General features: G+C 40.0%; 1 protein-coding gene across 1 annotated transcript; it reads right to left on the bottom strand.

The window, feature by feature from the left end:
- Positions 1 to 8,154: 8,154 nt before the first annotated feature.
- Positions 8,155 to 19,364, bottom strand: c1qtnf1 (C1q and TNF related 1). Its single transcript, XM_066665071.1, has 4 exons — positions 19,192 to 19,364; positions 12,626 to 12,798; positions 12,214 to 12,332; positions 8,155 to 11,246 (listed from the first exon to the last, which is right to left on the bottom strand). The coding sequence occupies exons 2-4, from the start codon at positions 12,796 to 12,798 to the stop codon at positions 10,696 to 10,698; spliced, it is 843 nt and encodes a 280-aa protein (XP_066521168.1). The 5' UTR covers positions 19,192 to 19,364; the 3' UTR covers positions 8,155 to 10,695.
- Between the last annotated feature and the right edge of the window lie 1,084 nt (positions 19,365 to 20,448).

Raw genomic sequence — 20,448 nt, 5'->3', positions numbered from 1 at the left:
CACACCCTGAGCCACTGTCAGTTTTATAAAACTGCCACTATAGATAGCCCCAGCTCCATTTAGAGCTGTAATATACTTGATTCAGTGAATCAGATAATGATCTGCCTCTGACTGTCTGAATCAGGCATGTTAAAGACAGGAAATGTTAAACTGCTCTGTAGTGGACCTTTAGAATTAGAATTGCTCAGCCCTGGTTTAGAGCATAAAGTGAAACCACAGTCTGTATTACGTCTTCTGACTGTAGTAATGTTTAACAAAACCTTGTATTTCAGTAGGGGTGGTGTAGCAGGTAGTGTTGCAGTCACACAGCTCCAGGGGCCTGGAGGGGGTCTGTGAGGAGTTGGTGTGTTCTCCCTGTGTCTGCATGGGTTTCCTCCGGGTGCTCCGGTTTCATCCCACAGTCCAAAAACACACGTTGGTAGGTGGACTGGCGACTCAAAAAGTGTCCGTAGGTGTGAGTGAATGTGTGTTTCTGTGTTGCCCTGTGAAGGACTGGCGCCCCCTCCAGGGTGATTCTAGGTAGGCTCTGGACCCACAGCGACCCTGAACTGGATAAGCGGTTACAGGTAATGAATGAATGTATTTCAGAAATGATTTATAGATTTTATACGGCCAGATTAGTGATGCTTAACTTTAATTTACCTTAATGTGACAGAATAGTGTTCCAAGAAATTTTGGAATAGGTTTGTTCATTTTCAACTGCTCACTCAATGCAAATGGAGACAATCTCAAATGATTGTATTTATTTATTTATTTGTTTATTTAAATAACAGTATATGCAAAATGGAGGCACAGGCTTCTGATAAGGCAGCAGTGACATGAACTCAAGGTATAGTATATTTTTGGTTCATAGCTCAGAGGCAAGTGGCATTTAAGCATATGCTGCATTAGTGCAAATTCAGCAGCTGTGAAAACTGAAGACCACCAAGACAGGTTTAAAAAATATATAATAAATAAATAAAATAAGAATCTTTTTTCTTTCTCTTGAGGAGTTCACTGAAAGTCTCACAAGGGTGAGATGGTGAGCTGTTGGAGTGCAGCTCTGTGTCTGCAGAGTGACTGGAGAAAGGCTTCCTAAAGCAGTTCCAGTCCCTTCACACAAGCCCAGGCTGAGCGAGTAGGGAATTGATAGCACTCGGCAGCCCCTGAAAACAGATGCCAGCACACCAGCGAAGGACTTCAAGGACTAGCTGTCGACAGGTGAGCCACTCCAGCGAGCACAAATTGTCCTCTCTCCTCTGAAAAGTGCTTAGCTCATCTTCTGGTGGGCCTGGGGAGGGGTAATGGCTGTTATATGGGTGGAGAGTGATGGAAATAGGTTACAGCTGGACCGTTTTGCTGGCTTTTCTCACTGAGCTTTTAGCTCCCGCTCCTCTTTCTATTTTCCTCTCTTTTTCTTCCCCTCCACTCTCAATGGCAGCAGAAAAGCCTCAGAGAGACCGAGAGCTTCACAGAGCGAGACTGGCAATGAAGCAGAGAGGCAGAGGGGTCACCCAGAGGCATCGTGGCCTGCCGAGCTCAGTGGCAGGAGGGCAAGTGAAAAGCAGAAAAACACAGCCCTGTGTCAGGTGGAGAAGAGCAGAGGAGAGCGGGTGAGTGCGTGAAACGGCAGGAAGCTTCAAGCAGGAGAAGGTCAGATGATCTCAGATGACTGGAGATAAGTCAGCCAGCTCAATAACACACTGAGCAAGTGCAGTCTAGGGAACAAATAAAGACAAAAAATACAAACTGAAAACCTTGGACTGACATTGTGCAGGCCTCCGAGAGCAAAGAGCTGATCGCGAAGATCTTTAAGTCCTTGTAGATGTCCATTCATTTCAAACCTGTTTTGATTACATGATTAGAGCAACTGGAAAATGTTATGTAAAGGACATAGAAACGCATCAAGAAAAACCAACAGAAAATGAGTAACATAAAATGGTTTGGACTCTTACAACCTGTACCAAACCAAGTTTGATCTGACATGATTTGCAATTCTCTTTCTTCTTCAGTTATGTTCCTACTTGCATGACAGCTGGTGCTCCCACGTTCATCTCACCGAAATTCACTGATCATGTTAAAAAGACTGAGTATGGAAGAAAAACTCTATATTTCTTGGCCTTGCAAAGAGTTGAACACCTACGGAATACGTATCCAGTGTAGTTTAGAAAGGTGGTTCTGCATTCCAAAGGCTTGAATGCAGCTGAAGTAGGACAGATCTTCAGCAGCACTGTCTTCCTTGTGCCCTGATCTAAATGGCTCACCCACAGTCCAGAAATCCATGAGGAACTGAGTTTTTCATTTCTTCTGACGATCACTAGCATTGTCATTGTACCTTCAGTGTGGCCTTTGATGAGGAAATCAAAAACGAAGCATCAAAAGGGCCTCTTACCTAAGATTCTTTGAGATACAATTATGGACCCGTCAGAATGAGGAGCTTTGTTTACAGCCCCCTGATAAACATGGGTAAAGATTTGGGTACGGACGCGTTTGTTTAATCACTGCAACATAACTCCAGGGTCTCTGCGTCCTATGGTTGATCTCAGGTGTATTAGGTGTATTCTCTCCTCCAGGAGTCATAATAAACCCTATCCCTAATCCTCCCAAAGTCCAGGACTGGCTGTGGGAAACTGTCCACAACTGTGAGTGTGTGAGTGAGTGGTGTGAGTTTATGATGCCCTGCAAGGGACTGGTGTCCTCTCCAGTATGTTACTGCCTTGCACTCAATGGGCTACTGCCCACCACAACCCTGATCAGAATGAAGCAGTTATGGAAGATGAACAAATAAATGAATGAATTTGTTTAATAAGTTAACTTGTCAGTGAGCTACATTATGCTGCCTTCTGAAATGAGCCACTATAAATATTCAAATGATAAAACAAACCTCTGTAAATAACCAAATTATTTCTAAAAACAAGAATAACAATACTCTTACAGAGCCTGCAAAACCACCTTTGACTCAATTTTATTCATATAAACTAAGCCCCCCAAGCTCTTGCTACCTATAGGTCTGCACATTGTTGATGTCATTAAAGTGTGCATTTTGAGGAGAGCCACAGGGCTTAGGGAATCATTTGGGACTGAGCTGTAGACTCCTCTGTAGTAGCTTAAAGGGTCAACAACATGAAGCTCTCTAAGAAGGATGCTTGAAAGTCACAGGAAACATTCTGTCACCTGCAACTGCAACACAAATAAACTAAATAATATTCATTGCATGGAATATTCCATTCTTTATGGAAATGGAGGAGTTGTTTTACAGGGAGCAATAAACCAGCCATTCGGGGGTGGGAGTGAAGGAACATCTCTGTCCCCCTGCCTCAGTTCACGCCTGAGGTGCCCTAGAGCAAGGCACTGAACCCCCAATTGAACCATGGGTGCCAGGAATCGCTGCCCGCTGCACTGGGTGTGTTTTCACTGGCCCTGTTGTCTGTGTGTGTGTATGTACTGCCACAGATGGGTTAAATGCAGAAAAAAAATACATTTTGTTGCACGTTCATTCATTATATGTAAGCACTTATCAAGTTCAGGGTCGCGGTGTGTCCAGAGCCTACCTGGAATCATTGGGCACAAGGCAGGAATACACCCTGGAGGGGGCTCCAGTCCTTCACAGGGCAACACACACACTCACACATTCACTTACACATACACTCACGGACACTTTTGATTCGCCAACATGTGTTTTTGGACTGTGGGAGGAAACCAGAGCACCCGGAGGAAACCCACGCTGACACAGGGAGAGCACACCAACTCCTCACAGACAGTCACTCAGAGCGGGAATTGAACCCACAACCTCCAGGTCCCTGGAGCTGTGTGACTGCAACACTACCTGCTGCACCACCGTGCCACCCTTGTTGCACGTTATACAAGGAAAAATAAATGAACATTTACATTTTACATTTGAAACCATTTTAAATTAATATTAAATCTAATATTTTTAAAAAATCATATGGAGACTGTACTGTGTTTTGTGTGAAAAAAATGCATTTCTACTGTTTGCATATATTGTAATTAACTTAACACTGGGATAGCTGTGGTGTAGATTCTGTTTTCCTCACATGGCATACAGCCTCTTCTGAACAATACTGTCACCCAGCCACAGGTCTCTACCTACTATTATTACAAAGCGTTTAGTACGGTACAGCTGACAGTGTTTGCACGGACATATTTGTATGTCTTTATATGCATCAGCACAAAAATAATATGAAACTTAAAATCAGCAAAGATACACTTAGAAGGTACATGGTGAAAGTAATGAAATTAATAAAAATGAAAAATAATAAAATGCAGGCTATCTGACCATGCACACACAGTGAAAACGGAGACTAAATGAAAGGAAATTATTTCTGACTGATCGATTTAATCCTGTATGTGCTCTGTTCAGCAGAACCATCAATGTTTCCGGCCATTTCCCTCAACTGTGCATTTTGCTTGGCTCTGGGCTTTCTTAAGACCTTCTGTTGATCTTTTTTCTTTTTTTCTTTTTCTTTTTTTTTTTCCTTTTTTTTTTTAGAGCTGCTAATATAGCTTCATGCCTTATTTATACCGCATTGGATCTTGGCTAGCTAGTAAAAGGTTTTAAAATCAAATTAGGTAACTTCATCAAAGGGACAGGATAAAGAATCAGAGAAAAAGATGTCTTGTCGTCTCTTTCTCTTTTTTTTTCTTCATTCCCTATGTAACATTTGCAGCTCATTCTTGCTAGTGGCTAAGTGGCAGTGCTCCAGGGCTTGCACTGAAAATCTAATTTGAGAGGCTGTAGGAGAGCCAAGACCAGAAGCCAAACATAAATTTGCTCACCATAGAGCTGGCCAAGCAGTAACTTCCACTGCTATCACCACCCAGCATCTGATTCATCTCTCTCTCTCTCTCTCTCTCTCTCTCTCTCTCTCTCTCTCTCTCTCTCTCTCTCTCTCTCGCTCTCTCTCTCTCTCTCTATCTCTCTCTGTCAAAGAGGATCAGTAGCACAGATGCGCAGAGTTAGCATTAGCTTAACTGGCTTAAACGAAAAGCGCTCTCGGAAGACACCTAAAAGGAAGCTAAAAGCACTGGAAAGTGGATCTGTGTTGTTGAGTCTGCAGAAAAAGCTTGCTTGTGGAGCAAACATGCTTTTGGGCCCCTTTATACCATCTGATGGCCCATTATCATCCAGATAAAGGCTCATCAGGAGAGAAGCACACATCAGCACCTGCTCTTAATGGACTGGACACTGAAACCACTGCCAGGCATCAAATGTCTTTACATAATCTACCTGCAACTTGACCAACTAACACACAAGTCTTTGTTTAACAATCATTTAAATCCTGACCTGGCCATGACAGGTAACGTTTACTACTGTAATAGCAAAGTTATCTCAGGTCACGTGATCTTAATCTTAAACAAGCTTAAGCAAGTTTCTGAAAAATACAATGTTTAATTTAGGTTGACTGCAAATGATGTTGATGATGAACACTGTGTCAAAAAAAATTTAATTGGACACTCTTTTCATGCAGGTTCCAGAAGGATCTCAAGCAATGTCATGTGACCAATAGCATACATATCATCCTGAATGTATATGTTCACTGTGTTCCTGTAATAAATTTATGTATAACTATCTATGACCATGTACTTACAGTGAGAAAACTGGTCTTTCAGTACGACAATAATTAATTTATTGTAGTGAAAAATTGAATGATTTCTGAATTTTCTCCTTTGCAGTTGTAGCATCCACAGGGAAAAAGTAGTCATGTGACTTATCTCACATGAACTACAGTGCAAAAAGATAAATTAAATCAGAGTTCCCTTTTATAAACTGTATTCCATTTCACAAAAACGCACATTAATACTATATAAATATATATAATTATTTCATTATAACACATTTTCTCACCATAAACATACAGCATATGTCGTGGCAGTATGCTTTGTTGTAGAACATGGGTATTATCCTGGTAGTCCCAGCACGTTTCAAGATTTACCTTGTTAAACACAGAAAATAATGTTAACATATGTATGAAAACTCTGTATATATATATATATATATATATATATATATATATATATATAGGCGGCACAGTGGCGCAGAAGGTAGTGTCACACAGCTACAGGGGCCTGGAAGTTGTGGGTTCGAGTCCCGCTCTGGGTTGGTGTTGGTGTGTTCTCCCTGTGTCCACGTTGGTTTCCTCCGGGTACTCCGGTTTCCTCCCACGGTCCAAAAACACACGTAAGTGTCTGTAGTTGTGTGTGTGTGTGTGTGTGTGTGTGTGTCTGTGTTGCCCTGTGAAGGACTGGCGCCCCCTCCAGGGTGTATTCCTGCCTTACGCCCAATGATTCCAGGTAGGCTCTGGACCCACCATGACCCTGAACTGGATAAGCGCTTACAGATAATAAATGAATATATATATGTATATATATATATATATATATATATATATATATATATCGTTTTTAAAGTGTAGCAATATGAAAAGTTTAAGAAACCCTGGCCGATGATTAAATATTTGAATATTTTCAGTTTATATTTCTGTATATATTCAGTTTAACTTGGTCATGTCATCTTCACTGAGCAGTAGGACTAAATTTGTTGCCTGTCATGAGGCAGATATATGGTGTACAGGGAAAGTTATTGCTCGCTGGGTTTAAGTTAAGCCTTTATTCACTTCACACTCAGTGACTTTATTTACTTTCTACCTGTAGGACTGCCTTCAGTATTTCTTGAGTTTCAAAAAGACTGCTGTAGTCAGTTTAAACCTAGAAGTCGTGACAATGACAATGGATGGTGTGGATGTGTGTTTGAGGGGATGTTTGGGGGGGGGTGCACATGCCTGGTGAGGCTGATTGAAACTCCAGGGATAGAGGAGGGACTTAAAGCATCAACACCTAAGGGCCTTTTCAGGTCACTGATTATCACTGATTATCACTACTGATAGTGTCAGCTCCCACTAAATGGGACCACCTATTTTATGTATTATTCCTTTAAACTGTCTTTGCCTGGCCTGCTTGTTGCTTTAGCAAACAATAGTTGCCAGTAGTTTAGTTACCACAAGGGGGTGACAAAGTCTTTCTGCCTGTTGTATGAAGTATTTCTACATCATACATTATATTTTAAAAAATTGATGAGTGTTAAAACAACTTAAATCATTCCCTAGCTATTAAAGTTAAGTTATTCTGGGTTTAAACACACAGAGCTGCAGAATGTACACCATTATTTTTAGACACAGCATGAACATCTTGACTGCCTCCGTGCACTGTTTATCCACATTCTCTCAAATTCATCACATTACAAGCTCAGCAGTGAAAGCGTATCATAATACCAGTCTTAATGAAAGTCATAAATCTCAAAGTGATCGTGTCACATAAGCTGACAAAGAGCATTAATAACTGTTATCGAGATATCACTGATTAAAATAGGAGTAAAGCTACTGAAGTGTGCACACAGCACCTAAAGTCAAAGGTGAAGTTCTGTCTTTTAAATAAGGCTCAAACTGTGTTGTGAGGTACGTCTTAAAGTTTGTACCTTTTAAAATTAATGAATTCAGCTAATTAAGATGCATTCATTGAGGACACCAGTGTTCAATACAAACACATAAAGTTGAATCTGTATATATCTGTATGTCAGCCTAAGGCCACCATGCTGTATGTCAAGCATGGGTTAGAGGAATATAAATCACCCCAGCATTGAACTGCAAAGCAGTAAACCTGCATCCTCTGGACTAATGGTGTTCCATTAATTTTTAGGGGTGTTTTATTGTATTTTTTTTTATCCTGTATAAATCCTTCAACATCATTCTCTGAACTAATGTTGTGGTGGTTGAATGCCATCAAATCCTCAGAGAAATGTTTAGATCAACATCTAGTGTAATGCATACCTGAGTATAAGAAACTGCTGTTGCAACAATTTGACGAACACCCTATTAACACCATTGATTTAATAGAAATTATGAAATATTGGATGAGATGTCCATAATTTGGGGGAATTTAATGTGTGTTGAAGCTCTGAAGGGATTGGGCGGGAAGTGTTTGCACCACAGTGTCACACAATTCTCAGCCCAGAAAATTCCTTTGGGTCAAGTACAGTTTGAGTCCAACCAGGCCAGAGGAAAAACGACACACCCACATGCACACACTGTGATTGATAATAATTTTAAAACACATTACGCTGCTTATATAAATATATATATATATATATCATTTGGCTTTTTTATTGGATATGTTTGTATCATCATAATTTGTACATCTTACATCTGTATTTTTGACCAAAAACAACAACACTGACCTGTAACACAGACACACTTCCCTATAATATTGATGGGGTGGGGGGAGTGGGAACATTTACAGCTGTCAACAAGAAAAGTGCTTTCTCATGAGACAGCTAGTAATACCTGTTGAGTGCCATGGATGGAAGACCACAGTGCACTCAGGAACAATATCATCAAACTCTTTAAAGGCTAAGCACCAGCTACATTAAAGTGTCAAACAAATAAATACAGTGGAAATTGAGTTCCTAACTTGTGTCTTGTCTGTGACGTAGATGGTGGACAACAACTCTGGAAGCTGCACTTAATTTAATGCAAAATGACGAAAAGGTGTGTTGTTTTTGGCTGCAATCATTCAATGTACAGTGGGACATCTGTGCACAAATGGCCCAAAGATCCCAAAATATCCAGAAAAATTGACTAAATATGTCAACTTTAAACGGGCCTTTTGGAAAGGACCATCCGCTCACTCCGTTATCTGTAGCTCATTTCACTGGCGCTTTTCCAACAATATGGGCATGTAAGGAAACCAACGAAAGGTTTCAAGAGCCTCTGTAACATGGAGGTAAACAGGGTAAGGACACTCACTTCGCCTGTTTTAGTTGGTGTTAGTTAACGTTAGCTTGACTTGCTAAACTCGGTGGCTCAGATTATACTCGGCTACGTAGCTGCATTACGGAGGTTTATAGTGTCGGATGAATTCGAGTTCGACTTTGATCACATTTACAAGAATAACGGTACCTCTGAATTTGAGTTTAGCTTATTGCTAGGCTATGAATAATGTTGGTTATTTAGCTAGATACTGTCATAACAGTCAGTCATAACGGTGTTTTACCGCGGCGTTGTTCAGCTGTTGTCCACCAGTGACGTCATGGTTGCGTTCACGGTTGAGCTCCGTAGCGAGCTCGGGTTTTTCCGTCAATTTAATAAAATTGTCAGTTTTAAAGCAAATTAAGCTGCTATTTTCATTTTAATTCATACTTATATATGTCAGTAACTAAATTAATGTGAAATATTCATGGAGGTCCATTAAGTGATGCTTAGCCTTTAACAATAATTCTTTTTAACCAGTTCACACTGATAAAAGCACTGACATGACTGTATAGTTTTTACATTATTATTCAAATTTGTGTTTGCATAGTTTATAATAAAAATTCCTCAAAAACATACACTGTAAACAAAATATTAATTCTGAGAATACAAAAATATACTAATAGATATTAATGTTTTTATGAATATGTGCATATTTCAAATGTTCAACAGCACCATCAAACCGTATTGTCATGAAACAAAGAGCACCTTTTGTCTTGTTAGAACTTCACTATAGAATATTCAATGAGCTAATGCAAGACGATGCAGCAAAATCAGCAGTCAAGCCTCATAGTGTGCTTGCATCTGGTGAATTGTTCTTTATATAAAAGCTTGATTTGATTTTCTGTCAAGTGTCTTTCAAGATTTCCTGCTGAGCACAGTTTTGAAGCTACCTTTTCATTTTCGTACCTTTTTGTACAGTGCTGTGTATCTGTACACAGGGTCTGAAAATGTAAATGTAAGATAACTTTCAAAAAAGTTTCAAAAATGTCACAACAGCCACTAAGTGCAATATACAAAGGGACCTCAATGTTGAAACATAACATACATTTTCAATGTTTAGTGTATCTGCATTTACTTTTTAGTTTTCTAAGGAAACTTTTGTAGAAAACAAAAAAGTAGAAGCTGTCAAATTTCATTCTGTCCTCAGTAAAACTTACTGGTAGCTAAATATCCTTTAGACTCATTGTTTTTGTTTCATTTTCATTAAGGGAAATAGGAACCCCTGTGGATTTGTTTGTGATAAAAATGTATAGAGCTTGATTGTTCCCTATTTCTCAAAAATGATAGCTTTAAGTGCTTTTATCTCATGAGGACAGTCAGGTCTTTCATTGTTGTTACTCCTTTTTCTCTGTGTTCTTCAAAACAATAGTTTTTCTACTTCTTTATGTAACATTTCATTCCTGAATAAAAGAAGTGAAGGTTATGATTTAAATTTGAGTAAGTGGAGTTTGAGTTTAATTTTTCCACCTCAGTGTAAGTTACATTAATTATTCTCTGTATGTATGTAATTCAACCCTGTTATGAATTCTGTAGTGTTTGTGTTGCTGTATTTATATCTTTTCCATAAAGGAAAATGTCTAAAATGCTCAGCTTTCATTTTTTAAACAAAAATGAGTTTGTCACATAATGTCACTCATTAGTTAACAGCACCATAAGATCAGTCTTTTTCACAAGCATTTCATTATTAAGCCATATTGTTTGGTCTGACTCCCAGAACCTTTTATATTCTTCTCATGTCTCTTCCTTTCATTCAGTTGGTGGATAATAGCATTACATAGATCAAGAAAGTACTTATAATAGTTCCAGTATAAATGATACAAAAAGTGTGCAACAAGATCTTAACTTCAGTTGCTCAATGTAAATATACTTGAATATGTTTTACAGAGGTTCACTAGCCTTCATTCTTGGCTTTGATGAGGTGGCCACTGAAAGTGATGTAAGTGTCAAAGTCATCACTGAAGACAGCATTCTCCCTCTCGCCTTTAAAGAGCCGCACCCACACCTCTTCGTCTCTCTCCAGCTCCAGCATCAGGCTCTGGCTCTGCATGATGGAGCGGTCACTAGGCTGGGCATACAGGATGGCCACCTCTTGCTCATTCTTCATCACATGCAGGTATGTCTCTTTCTGGTTCCATGTGTGCACGTTCAAGCTGAAGAAATAAATCCCTGGCACGTAGCAGAAAAACTTCCCCGTGAACATGTTGAAGTGGCCATACAGGTTGACCAGTTCAGTGTCAAACACCAGGGTCTGGTAGTAGTCATTACTATGTAGGGCCTTCTTGCGGCCCACAGAGAACGCTGCATAGTATGACTTACAGGCCTCTCCTGGGGTTCCTATGCTGCCCTTAGAACCTTTCAAGCCTGTGGGTCCTCTGGGGCCCGTTTGACCAAGCTTGCCTACTTTTCCATAGGGCCCTCGCTGGCCCACCTCTCCTTTTTCTCCTGCATGGAAAAATAAAGAGATAGTTCAGTGACAAATCAAAATTACACAGTTTACTGCTTATCCTGTGTTCTCCCCGTGTCTGCGTGGGTGTCCTCCAGGAGCTCCGGTTTCCTCTCACAGTCCTAAAACACACGCTGGTAGGTGGATTGGCGACTCAAAAGTGTCCGTAGGTGTGAGTGTGTGAGTGAATGTGTGTGGGTTGCCATGTGAAGGACTGGCGCCCCCTCCAGGGTGTATTCCCGCCTTGCGCCCAATGATTCCAGGTAGGCTCTGGACCCACCGTGACCCTGAACTGGATAAGAGCTTACAGATAATGGATGGATGGATGGACTGCTTATCCTAAATGTGCTTCATCAAGCAAGACTTTATGCTGTCCACCATCAATCCACCATCCGCATGCACCATTCTAAGAAATTTTAGTCTAAAAGTGCATCGTTGTCCTCCTCTTCTTGTCCCCAATGCTTTCACTACCAATATATTTGAGTTAAAATTCGATTTTTCATTAGATTAGATTAGTCTCTCAGTAGTAGAGTAAAAAACACTGCTTTTTCTATTAGAACTTTTGTAGTTGAGTTGTGAAAATATTTTCTGCAATGAAAATAAATTCAGGACATACTAAAGTTCTCAGGATGGCTACTGACTGTTCCAATGGCCTTTACAAAATGTTAAAAATCTGTTTGGCTCTGCCAAATATTTTTGGACAGTGAAGTGTCCATTTTCACTTTGAGGGTCCTACAAAGACAGCCACTGGCTCACTAATTGACCCCTGCTCTTTGTGGTTAGACCATTGTGGTGCATCTACCCAAGCCTAAAGTCTATGTTTAAATGAATGAGCGTATTTCTATAAGCAGTGTCCTACACCAGCTGTTAAGTTAATGGACAGAAAAAGTCAATTCTGTGTTTATGATATGGCAGCCTTGCTCTGCAGAGTTAAACTAGGTGTTATTGTTAGGTATAAACTTGTACCTTTGAGGATGGTGATGTTTATCTGAGGAACCACCTGGTATTGTGGGTAAGTGCTGCCATACAGGGCGGACTCCTCAATTGGATCACAACACCTCCTGCACTCTGTTCTTCTTCTTTCACTGCAGTAGAATAAAATGAATCATCATATAATACGTCAGGAGCTTCATTAGCATGCAGTAATCATATAGAACAAGTGTTATTATAGTATAGCTTAGTGTATCATTATATATATATATATATATATATATATATATATATATATATATATACACAGGTGCTAGCCATAAAATTAGAATATCATGAAAAAGTTGACTTATTTCAGTAATTTCTTTAATAACCAGCTGCAGTAAACTCAAATTATTGAGAAAAATAAAACAGAATTAAGAACATATTATGTATAAATAGACAGTACCTGTCTCTATTGTAGTCTGTATCTTGACGATAATCTCTGGGGTCATGTCTGTCCTGGTCAGTCTCTGGGTAAGGCGTCCTGTATGACTCCACCCACTTTGCACACACCAGCACCAGCATTCCTACATGCACGACCAGCAGCAGAGAACCATGCCCACCACACACCTGCGTCATCTAGGACAGAAGCCCATGGGTCAGTCACTCTGTTGTAAACTTTGCAATTGCATTTTGAGCAAATATGTTCAGCTAGATTATTTTAGAAGCAAAGTGAGGATTGTTGTTTATATACAACAGATTTTCATCTAAATACCAGAAGTTGTAATTTTGGTTCAGGGTCATCCAACTATTTCAGAGAGTGTCAAAGACCTTCCTGGGTCTGGTTAAAGTGGCTTTGGATGAGCTTTTGGGACACATTCAGTTTCTATTATTATCTGTTCTTTTTCCAAATAAACTGTAGCAAAAATAAGCATGTTTTGCAACCAGCATTGCGGGGCTAAAGTAATGTTTTTTAGACCAGGCACTTTTTAATTAAACCAAATGAATGAAGTAGAAATAACAGCAAAGCTAAGGCTGTGTTTAGCACAACTGATTACTTTAAACATGGGCTCCTTATAGTCACATGAGACAGTGGTAGGCCTCGTGCAGTGTGTTTTCTTGGTCACGAGGTGTTCATTACCATGTCAGACCGAGTCAAGGTGTAGCCTTTCGCTTAGACTGTTCATGGTTCCTCCCCAATTACATTTGTGCATACAAAATTAATGTAGTATGAAAAGGAGCAGTCTAAGCATGTGTTGAAATATTCCAAAGCTGGAAGGACTTTTGTGCCAGGTGTCCTCCCCTTGAAGAACTACAGATGATAAGGGAAAATGTGTTCTCTTGAAAAGTAACGCCTAATTCTGTGTCTTAAGTATTACAGCAGTCTGCTTCTGTTACCATCTTCCTCTTCTTATGTAAACAGGCAAATATCAATTCAGAGCCATATCCTCTTCTGAAATGAAATAAAAGGCTCATGTGGACATTTCAGAAAGGCTTTTTGACCTTGAGGAAAAAGCACTGTCAGAAGTTTTGGGCTGATTGATTGACCAGCCCCGACAATTACATGATTGCACCTCTTTATCCGCTTCATCTCAGGCCTAATCGAGATTCCACTCCCTGCTACCTCTCCACTTGAGTAATTGTTTGCATAGCGGCAATTAACCTCAGGTCAATTCCCCACATTTGATCTTTCCTGATGTGCCATTTCAAAGCAGATTTGTGCACTCGAGAAATTGTTTGCAGAAAAAGGCAACCCAGTCCCCATGAAGTGGAGACTGTTTGAAGCACTTTGTTTGAAGAAATTGCACGAGTGAATGTGGCACTGAACAAAGTCCTGTGCTGGGCCACGTTTTTATTCGGATACGCAGCAGTAAATTACACTGAGATCCACCACGCAAGTGTTAGCTCTGCTCTTTAGGCTTTTCAAAGTCTAATCTGAAAAGAAAGCATTGGGACAAGAATTTGAAAGAAACCAATAACAATTTATCTCGGGACACATTTTTTATGTACACAATTGGCCACTTTTGAGCCCACAGGGAATCTGTCTGACTTGATTAGGATGTTCATACACATGGAACATTTTATTGCTTTCAATAATCCATTCATTTTTAAAGCAGAAGAGCTACAGTCAGATCACTTAAGTAATTGAATGTTTACACTGACAAAGGCCCTCACACACTGGCTCACCGAAATGCATCCTCTCCAACCGGCATTGGGTTTCAGAGCAACCTAATATCTCAATAAGAAACACTAATACTCTTCCAGAGGTGACCAGTCAATGCACAAAGCAAGTAATGTGGGACACTTTACATAATGTTCTATATACAGAAACACACAGCAATAATGGAGACTGGAAAAAGTGGAAAAATACTCCAAACAGGACACAGCTGTAACTGTCTCCAGCTGTGCAGACAAGTGCTGACGAGGGCAGGTCTCCATTTAGAGACTAAGCAAATGACATACTTTGACTTTTTTGACAGTAGGTCAAGGAGGCTAGTAGAAGAGTAGCATTAATGTACTACTTTGCATTACTATATATATAGGACTACCATTTTTTACTTAAACTATTCACAAATGCAAAGTTTGGTAGTATCCTTTTAATGTGGAATATGGGTGCCATAATACAAGATCTTGTGCCTTTCAGATGATTTATGTTTGGTGGTATTTAGGTGTTATTTTAAATCCTTGCCTTTATTCATTCATTCATTATCTGTAACCCTTATCCAGTTCAGGGTCGCAGTGCGTCCAGAGCCTACCTGGAATCATTGGGCGCAAGGCAGGAATACACCCTGGAGGGGGCGCCAGTCCTTCACAGGGCAACACACAAAGTCACAGATTCACTCACACACTCACTCATTCCACCTGTTTTTAATCATTGGATCTAATCAGTAGATCTTGACTTTCAGTAGTGTGGGGCTTTTGCGTGGTTGGAAAGAAAACCTGCACCCACACGGCCCTCCGTGGATCTAGTTTGACACCCCTGGTCTATTGGAACAAAAGAAAAGTTCCCATAAGACATAAGCTCACTGTGTGTAGTATAATATTCCTCAGTATGGCTATATTCAGATATGTTCACTGACACTAATAAAAAAAACACCACCTCCAGCTGAAACAACATAGAGCTTACTGGCCACAAAAGTCATAAACCTTACAGTATTTGTGAACATAGATCAATCGCATTCTTCACTTTTCCACAAACATGTGACTGGTGAATTCACTGCAGTAATCAGTTCACACTTTACTGCCTCTCGTTGTGTCTGAAATAAACTACTGTATATGGTGTTCTGAAAGTTGCAGAAGGATAAAAAAAAAACCTGTAGAGGTTCAAAGGTTTTTGGGGGCTGCTGCTTTGAGGGAGCTCTAATCCCTCACTAATCTTTTGATGTGCTCACTTCTGACCTTCACCAGCTCCTCATCTGTGGTCAGGCAGACGTGCGGTGAAGGTCTGCATCTTTAATCTCACAGCTAACACGCAGAGTTCCCACGTGAGTGTGGAATGGTAATTTATGAATCTTTGGGAGTCTTGTTCCTGTGATACCCCTTGTTTGTTTGTCCCCTGCCTTTCATGCTTATTCAAATCTGATAGCATTAGTTCCCTGCTTCCTGCGGATGTCAAGGTCTGAAGGTCTTGTTTACTCCTGCTGCAGTGGCTTAGTGGTGCCTTCATCCCAGCCAAAACACTTTCCTCGGCTCTATCAACATCTGCTCTGAGCTGACTGTAAATGCATTACATAAGCCCAGAGTGTTATTGCTTTCCCCATCTCCAGGGAACACCAAGCTCCAAATCATCAGCATCCCACTGCTTCTCCTCAGATCATCTGACACCACCAACAGTTTTTAGAGTGTTGATTCTAAGAGATGAGCCCACAACAGAAAGAAACAAAAGTGTGGAAAAAAAAGGATTATCCAGCTCTGTCTTTATCATGAAGGCCAGAAAAGGCTACTGAAATGTTAATGAACAAAGGGCCCAACACTTTTAAATGGGTGCCTTAAAATCTCTCCTTCCAAAATATCCAATTGTGTTATTATAAGTGTTGTTGATTTCATCACAATGGAACTTAATCGCTGTTTAGCAATCTGCTTTGTTCTCACCAGGCACTATACAATGGTATAGTGGCATGAATCAACTTGTCTCTCCTCTAAGGCAGAGCTGCGGTAGGTTTAGAATTCCTGACTTTAGATTTACACCGTGAAGAAAGGAAAGCTTTAAAGTCTAAAGAGTAGACAGCACCTGTATAAAAGTTAGCCACATCTTTCTGATGGTTTTTGGGACTTGGGTTAGGAGTCATGTCTCATGTGAATTGCCTTCAAAGGTACCAGTTAATGACTTTCTAAACTCCTGCAGCCTCTGGCTCCATCCAAAAGTCTTTATTCATCCTAACTCAATACTCTCTTCTCTGATTTCCCTGTGATTGGTGAGAAATCAGCTACAACATATCTGTAAATAATTATTAAATCACAGTTACTCAGTTTTGTTGTATTGGCTCTTTACTCTAGGCTTAAAGTGCAGGCATTAGCTTCTATAGTGGGTCAGAAACATAGGAACTGCTTCCATAGCCCGTTTAAGAAAGGTAAATTAACAAACTCATGTACAAAACTGATCACTGCCTCACTGTGACACAAACCCATGTCTGGATGCTGAATGTCTCCGCTGATGCCCTGCAGGCCTGAAATGAAGCCAGTTTCAGTGAAGATAATGACAACTTTACTGATAGCAAACTGCAAGACCCCCCTGGTATTAATGGATCACTCATGAGGAGCATGGTATTAAAAAACACAGTGAAATAAGCTTGGAACAAAACAAAAATGCTTTAAAAAATTAAAAAATGTTAGTAAATTGAGCACATTATGTAACTGGTTACATGTGTAATCTATCTTCTTGCATGATTCTCCCATGTGTGAGCATTCCCAAAGATTAAGTCATTGTCCATTTGTAACTATACTGAAAGAACCAGTGACCTACTTTCAAGCGCAATGAATACCCACCCTTTAAGGCTTTGGATGTGCACTGTTTAAGCATTCATCTGCACTTTATATGCCTGTTTTGGTCTGTGAGAACCCGCAGACACGGGATATGAACTGTTTTGATCTGATAGCAGCTCTCTTCCGTCATCAACTGCTGCATGCCAGTGCCCACCTGCCCTGTGTTTCCCACTCACTCTTCACTATCTGCCCAGCCAAGAGCTCTGCACTCACCACACATCCAGTATATTCAGGCTACCATGCTTTAGTGAGTGATGAGGTACAGAGATCTTGAATGTGGGATGTACTGACCTGTGTACCTCGAATTACCTGATGACAAAAGGACCGGAACCGGTTCTCGAAAGGGCCTCCATCTTTTTCAGTCCTACCTTCACTGATATGAATGATTCTGAGTGTGCATTTATCCTGTGATTCTATTGGAAAGAGCCAGTGCTTAAAAACAGCTGCTTTCTAGCAGTTTAAGAGTGAAAGGTAGAAGGCCTTTCGTTTTTTTCCTCTGTGGAAATAATGCACCTGCACTGGCTTCATTGTTTGACTTGGTTAACTCTTACCCTTTCCACCTCAAATGCTCTCCTCACTCAGCTGCGAACACACAGGGAGTAAAAACCACAACAATCCAGTCAGTTTGCAGACTGAGTATTCAGTAACATACCTGTACCAACAAGTCTGTGTGCTGTGTAGGGAAGGTACCAGGGAAAGTTTCCAGCCCATGATTTAACAGTAGCAGACATTTAGTTCATCGTAGTACTTAAAAATGTTCGGATTATGTCCAAAAATTCAAATTCAAATTAATCAAAAAAGAAAAAATATATCAAAACACAGGGTTTTGCTCCAACAGTGAGAGTGTCATATTATTTTTGTGTTAACAATCCTACAACAATTCCTATTTTACCAGCAGGGCACTCCATATAGCTGTAGAGGGAAATTACCTAATGGGTACAGAGCTGCAATACTCTCTAAACAGCTAGAACAAAAGCACCCCACCTGATGCTGTGTGTGAGGGACTAATTAAAGCTGCATGAGAATCTGGCACTAGCAGAGATAAGAAGAGTTGATTAATTTTAACCCAGAGATTTCATAGTTAATTTTCTTAGTGATACAGGACTGTGATTTATGATATCCCCGGGTGGAAGGAGAGGGCAGCGCTAAGTCTGATCCTGAGCCTTTCATCAAAGCTGAGAGTGAGTGTGGTGCCTTTGAAATCCACGTGGCACATTGCTGTGGTCAGCCACAGGTCTGACCCATATAAACAATACTGAGAAAATCACGTGACCCTGCAAAGTGCAGCTGAAGAGCAGCCAATGCAGCAGCTCTTTTTAAAACTACTTACTGAGATGTATTTTTGTTGTATTAAATTATTTATGATTAAATAGTTTCTATTTGAGCAGTAACAATATAAGACAGCCATAGATGCTGCATATTCAGTATGTGAGATTAATGAGCCCTCTAAGAGCTGGAGAATCACTGGTGACTGACATGCTTCCTCTTGGTCTATCACTTTTTTCCAGTGCATGAACTGATTCCAAAAATGGAGTAGTTTGAACTGGGCTTTGTGATGGCATGCTTAAAGAATTCTTGTCCTAGATTCAGCTCTGGCCGGTGGCTGTGCCAATCACTTGTCCCCAAACATGGGGCGCATCACTGAACTACCACATTATTAACATGCTAGTTGTTATTTTTTTATAATACACCACAGCTGAGCTTGTTTGATGTATGTTATTATATATTATATATTATTATATATTAGTGTTTTCATCCGATCAGAAGAGTGATAGTGGTATGTGAAAATATTCTAATCAGGCTGGGATTCATTCATTTGCTGGGGATGTTTTTAATCACACACCAGGATAAAGTTCAGTGTGCCATCTGGGAAAATTTTTCATCCTGTTGCATCACTGTTAAAAGTTCCACAAGGCACAGCTTCAAATAGAGAATAATAGTCTCACTCATGCATCAGACTCATGCTCTTCCATCCTAACCCATACTCCAGTACATGCTGGTTAAGGGCTGTCGGAAAGCTGCATATAATGTCCAAAAGAATTCACTTACCTCTAGTTTTGGAAGCAACCAAAATAATAACTATTTCACAGAGTGAGTGTTGGTGTTAGCCAGGAAAGATCTCTCTCACTCTCGCTCTCTCTCTCTCTCTCTCTCTCTCCCTCTTTCTCTCTCTCTCTCTTCTTTTTAGAACCTCTGTCAGTCTGCGTGACACATCTCCTTTCTGCGCTCCCTTAACCAGCCTGCCATCCGAAGCTGAAGAACGAGTGCAAGAAGGGACGAGGACAGAGGGAGGGGCAAAGATACAGCCAAGAGGGAGGGATGAATGGAAAACAAAAACAGAACAAAGGCAAAAGAAAAGTATTACAGGCACAAATGGAATAGGACCGAATTGAAGAAAACAAAAAAAATGAAATAAAATAAAATAAAATATATTAATATAAAAAAGAAAGGAAGAATGAGAAAGAGAGAGGAAACAAATGAGAAAAAGAGAGTTGAGATCAATCCTGGGAAACTTCAGGTTCTTACTCTTATGTAAGTTAACCATTAGTTGTAAAATACATGCCAAGTAATTAGCGGTGGTATAAAAAATGTCGGAATGTGGAGAGAGAGAGAGAGAGAGAGAGAGAGGGAGGCATGAAAATAGACAGAAGAGTGTACGCTTTGAACTGCTAAACCGTTCCATTCCTCATTATACTACAACCCATACAACACTGTGCAATATATAGACACCACCAACTGAAAAACAAAAATAATCAGCACAATTAAAGTTAAAATCATAATTAAGAGAGGAACTGTTACTTCAGGGCCACCAAAATATAACCATCTGATAAATAATATATACATTTCTTTAATTTTGAGGAATCTTTATAGAAACTAATGTTACACTCTTCTTCAAATCTGAAAGTTCAAAAATCAAAAAGTTTCTGTCCATTTTTCTACTGTGAGAAGGCAACTCACTATGGGAGACAAGTCAACAGACAAAAACGTTTTAAATGAAAATGTAAAAGTAATGCAAAACTACGTCTTCCAAAATAATTCTTGTAGTAATCGTAGTACGAATGTAATTAAATCCCACCACTCTGTTATTCTGACTAGTTATGGAATACTCATCAGTTGTAACAGAATAATAAAGTCTTTAGAATGATACCAGGAGTTTAAGGCTGTGGTTTAAGGACTTAAAATGGAGAGAGCAGTTAGAAAGTGTCATAAGGTACTGCCAGGTTTATTTATTTATATTTTTTTTGTGATATCTGTTCATTTTCCTTGGCTCCTTGTCATCCTTCATAGTAACACAGGATCACCTTA

This window comes from Hoplias malabaricus, chromosome 3 (genome assembly GCF_029633855.1).
Source record: "Hoplias malabaricus isolate fHopMal1 chromosome 3, fHopMal1.hap1, whole genome shotgun sequence".
Classification (NCBI taxonomy): domain Eukaryota; kingdom Metazoa; phylum Chordata; class Actinopteri; order Characiformes; family Erythrinidae; genus Hoplias; species Hoplias malabaricus.
The sequence above is the reverse complement of the archived record's forward strand: the minus strand, read 5'-3'. Positions and strand labels throughout refer to the sequence as shown.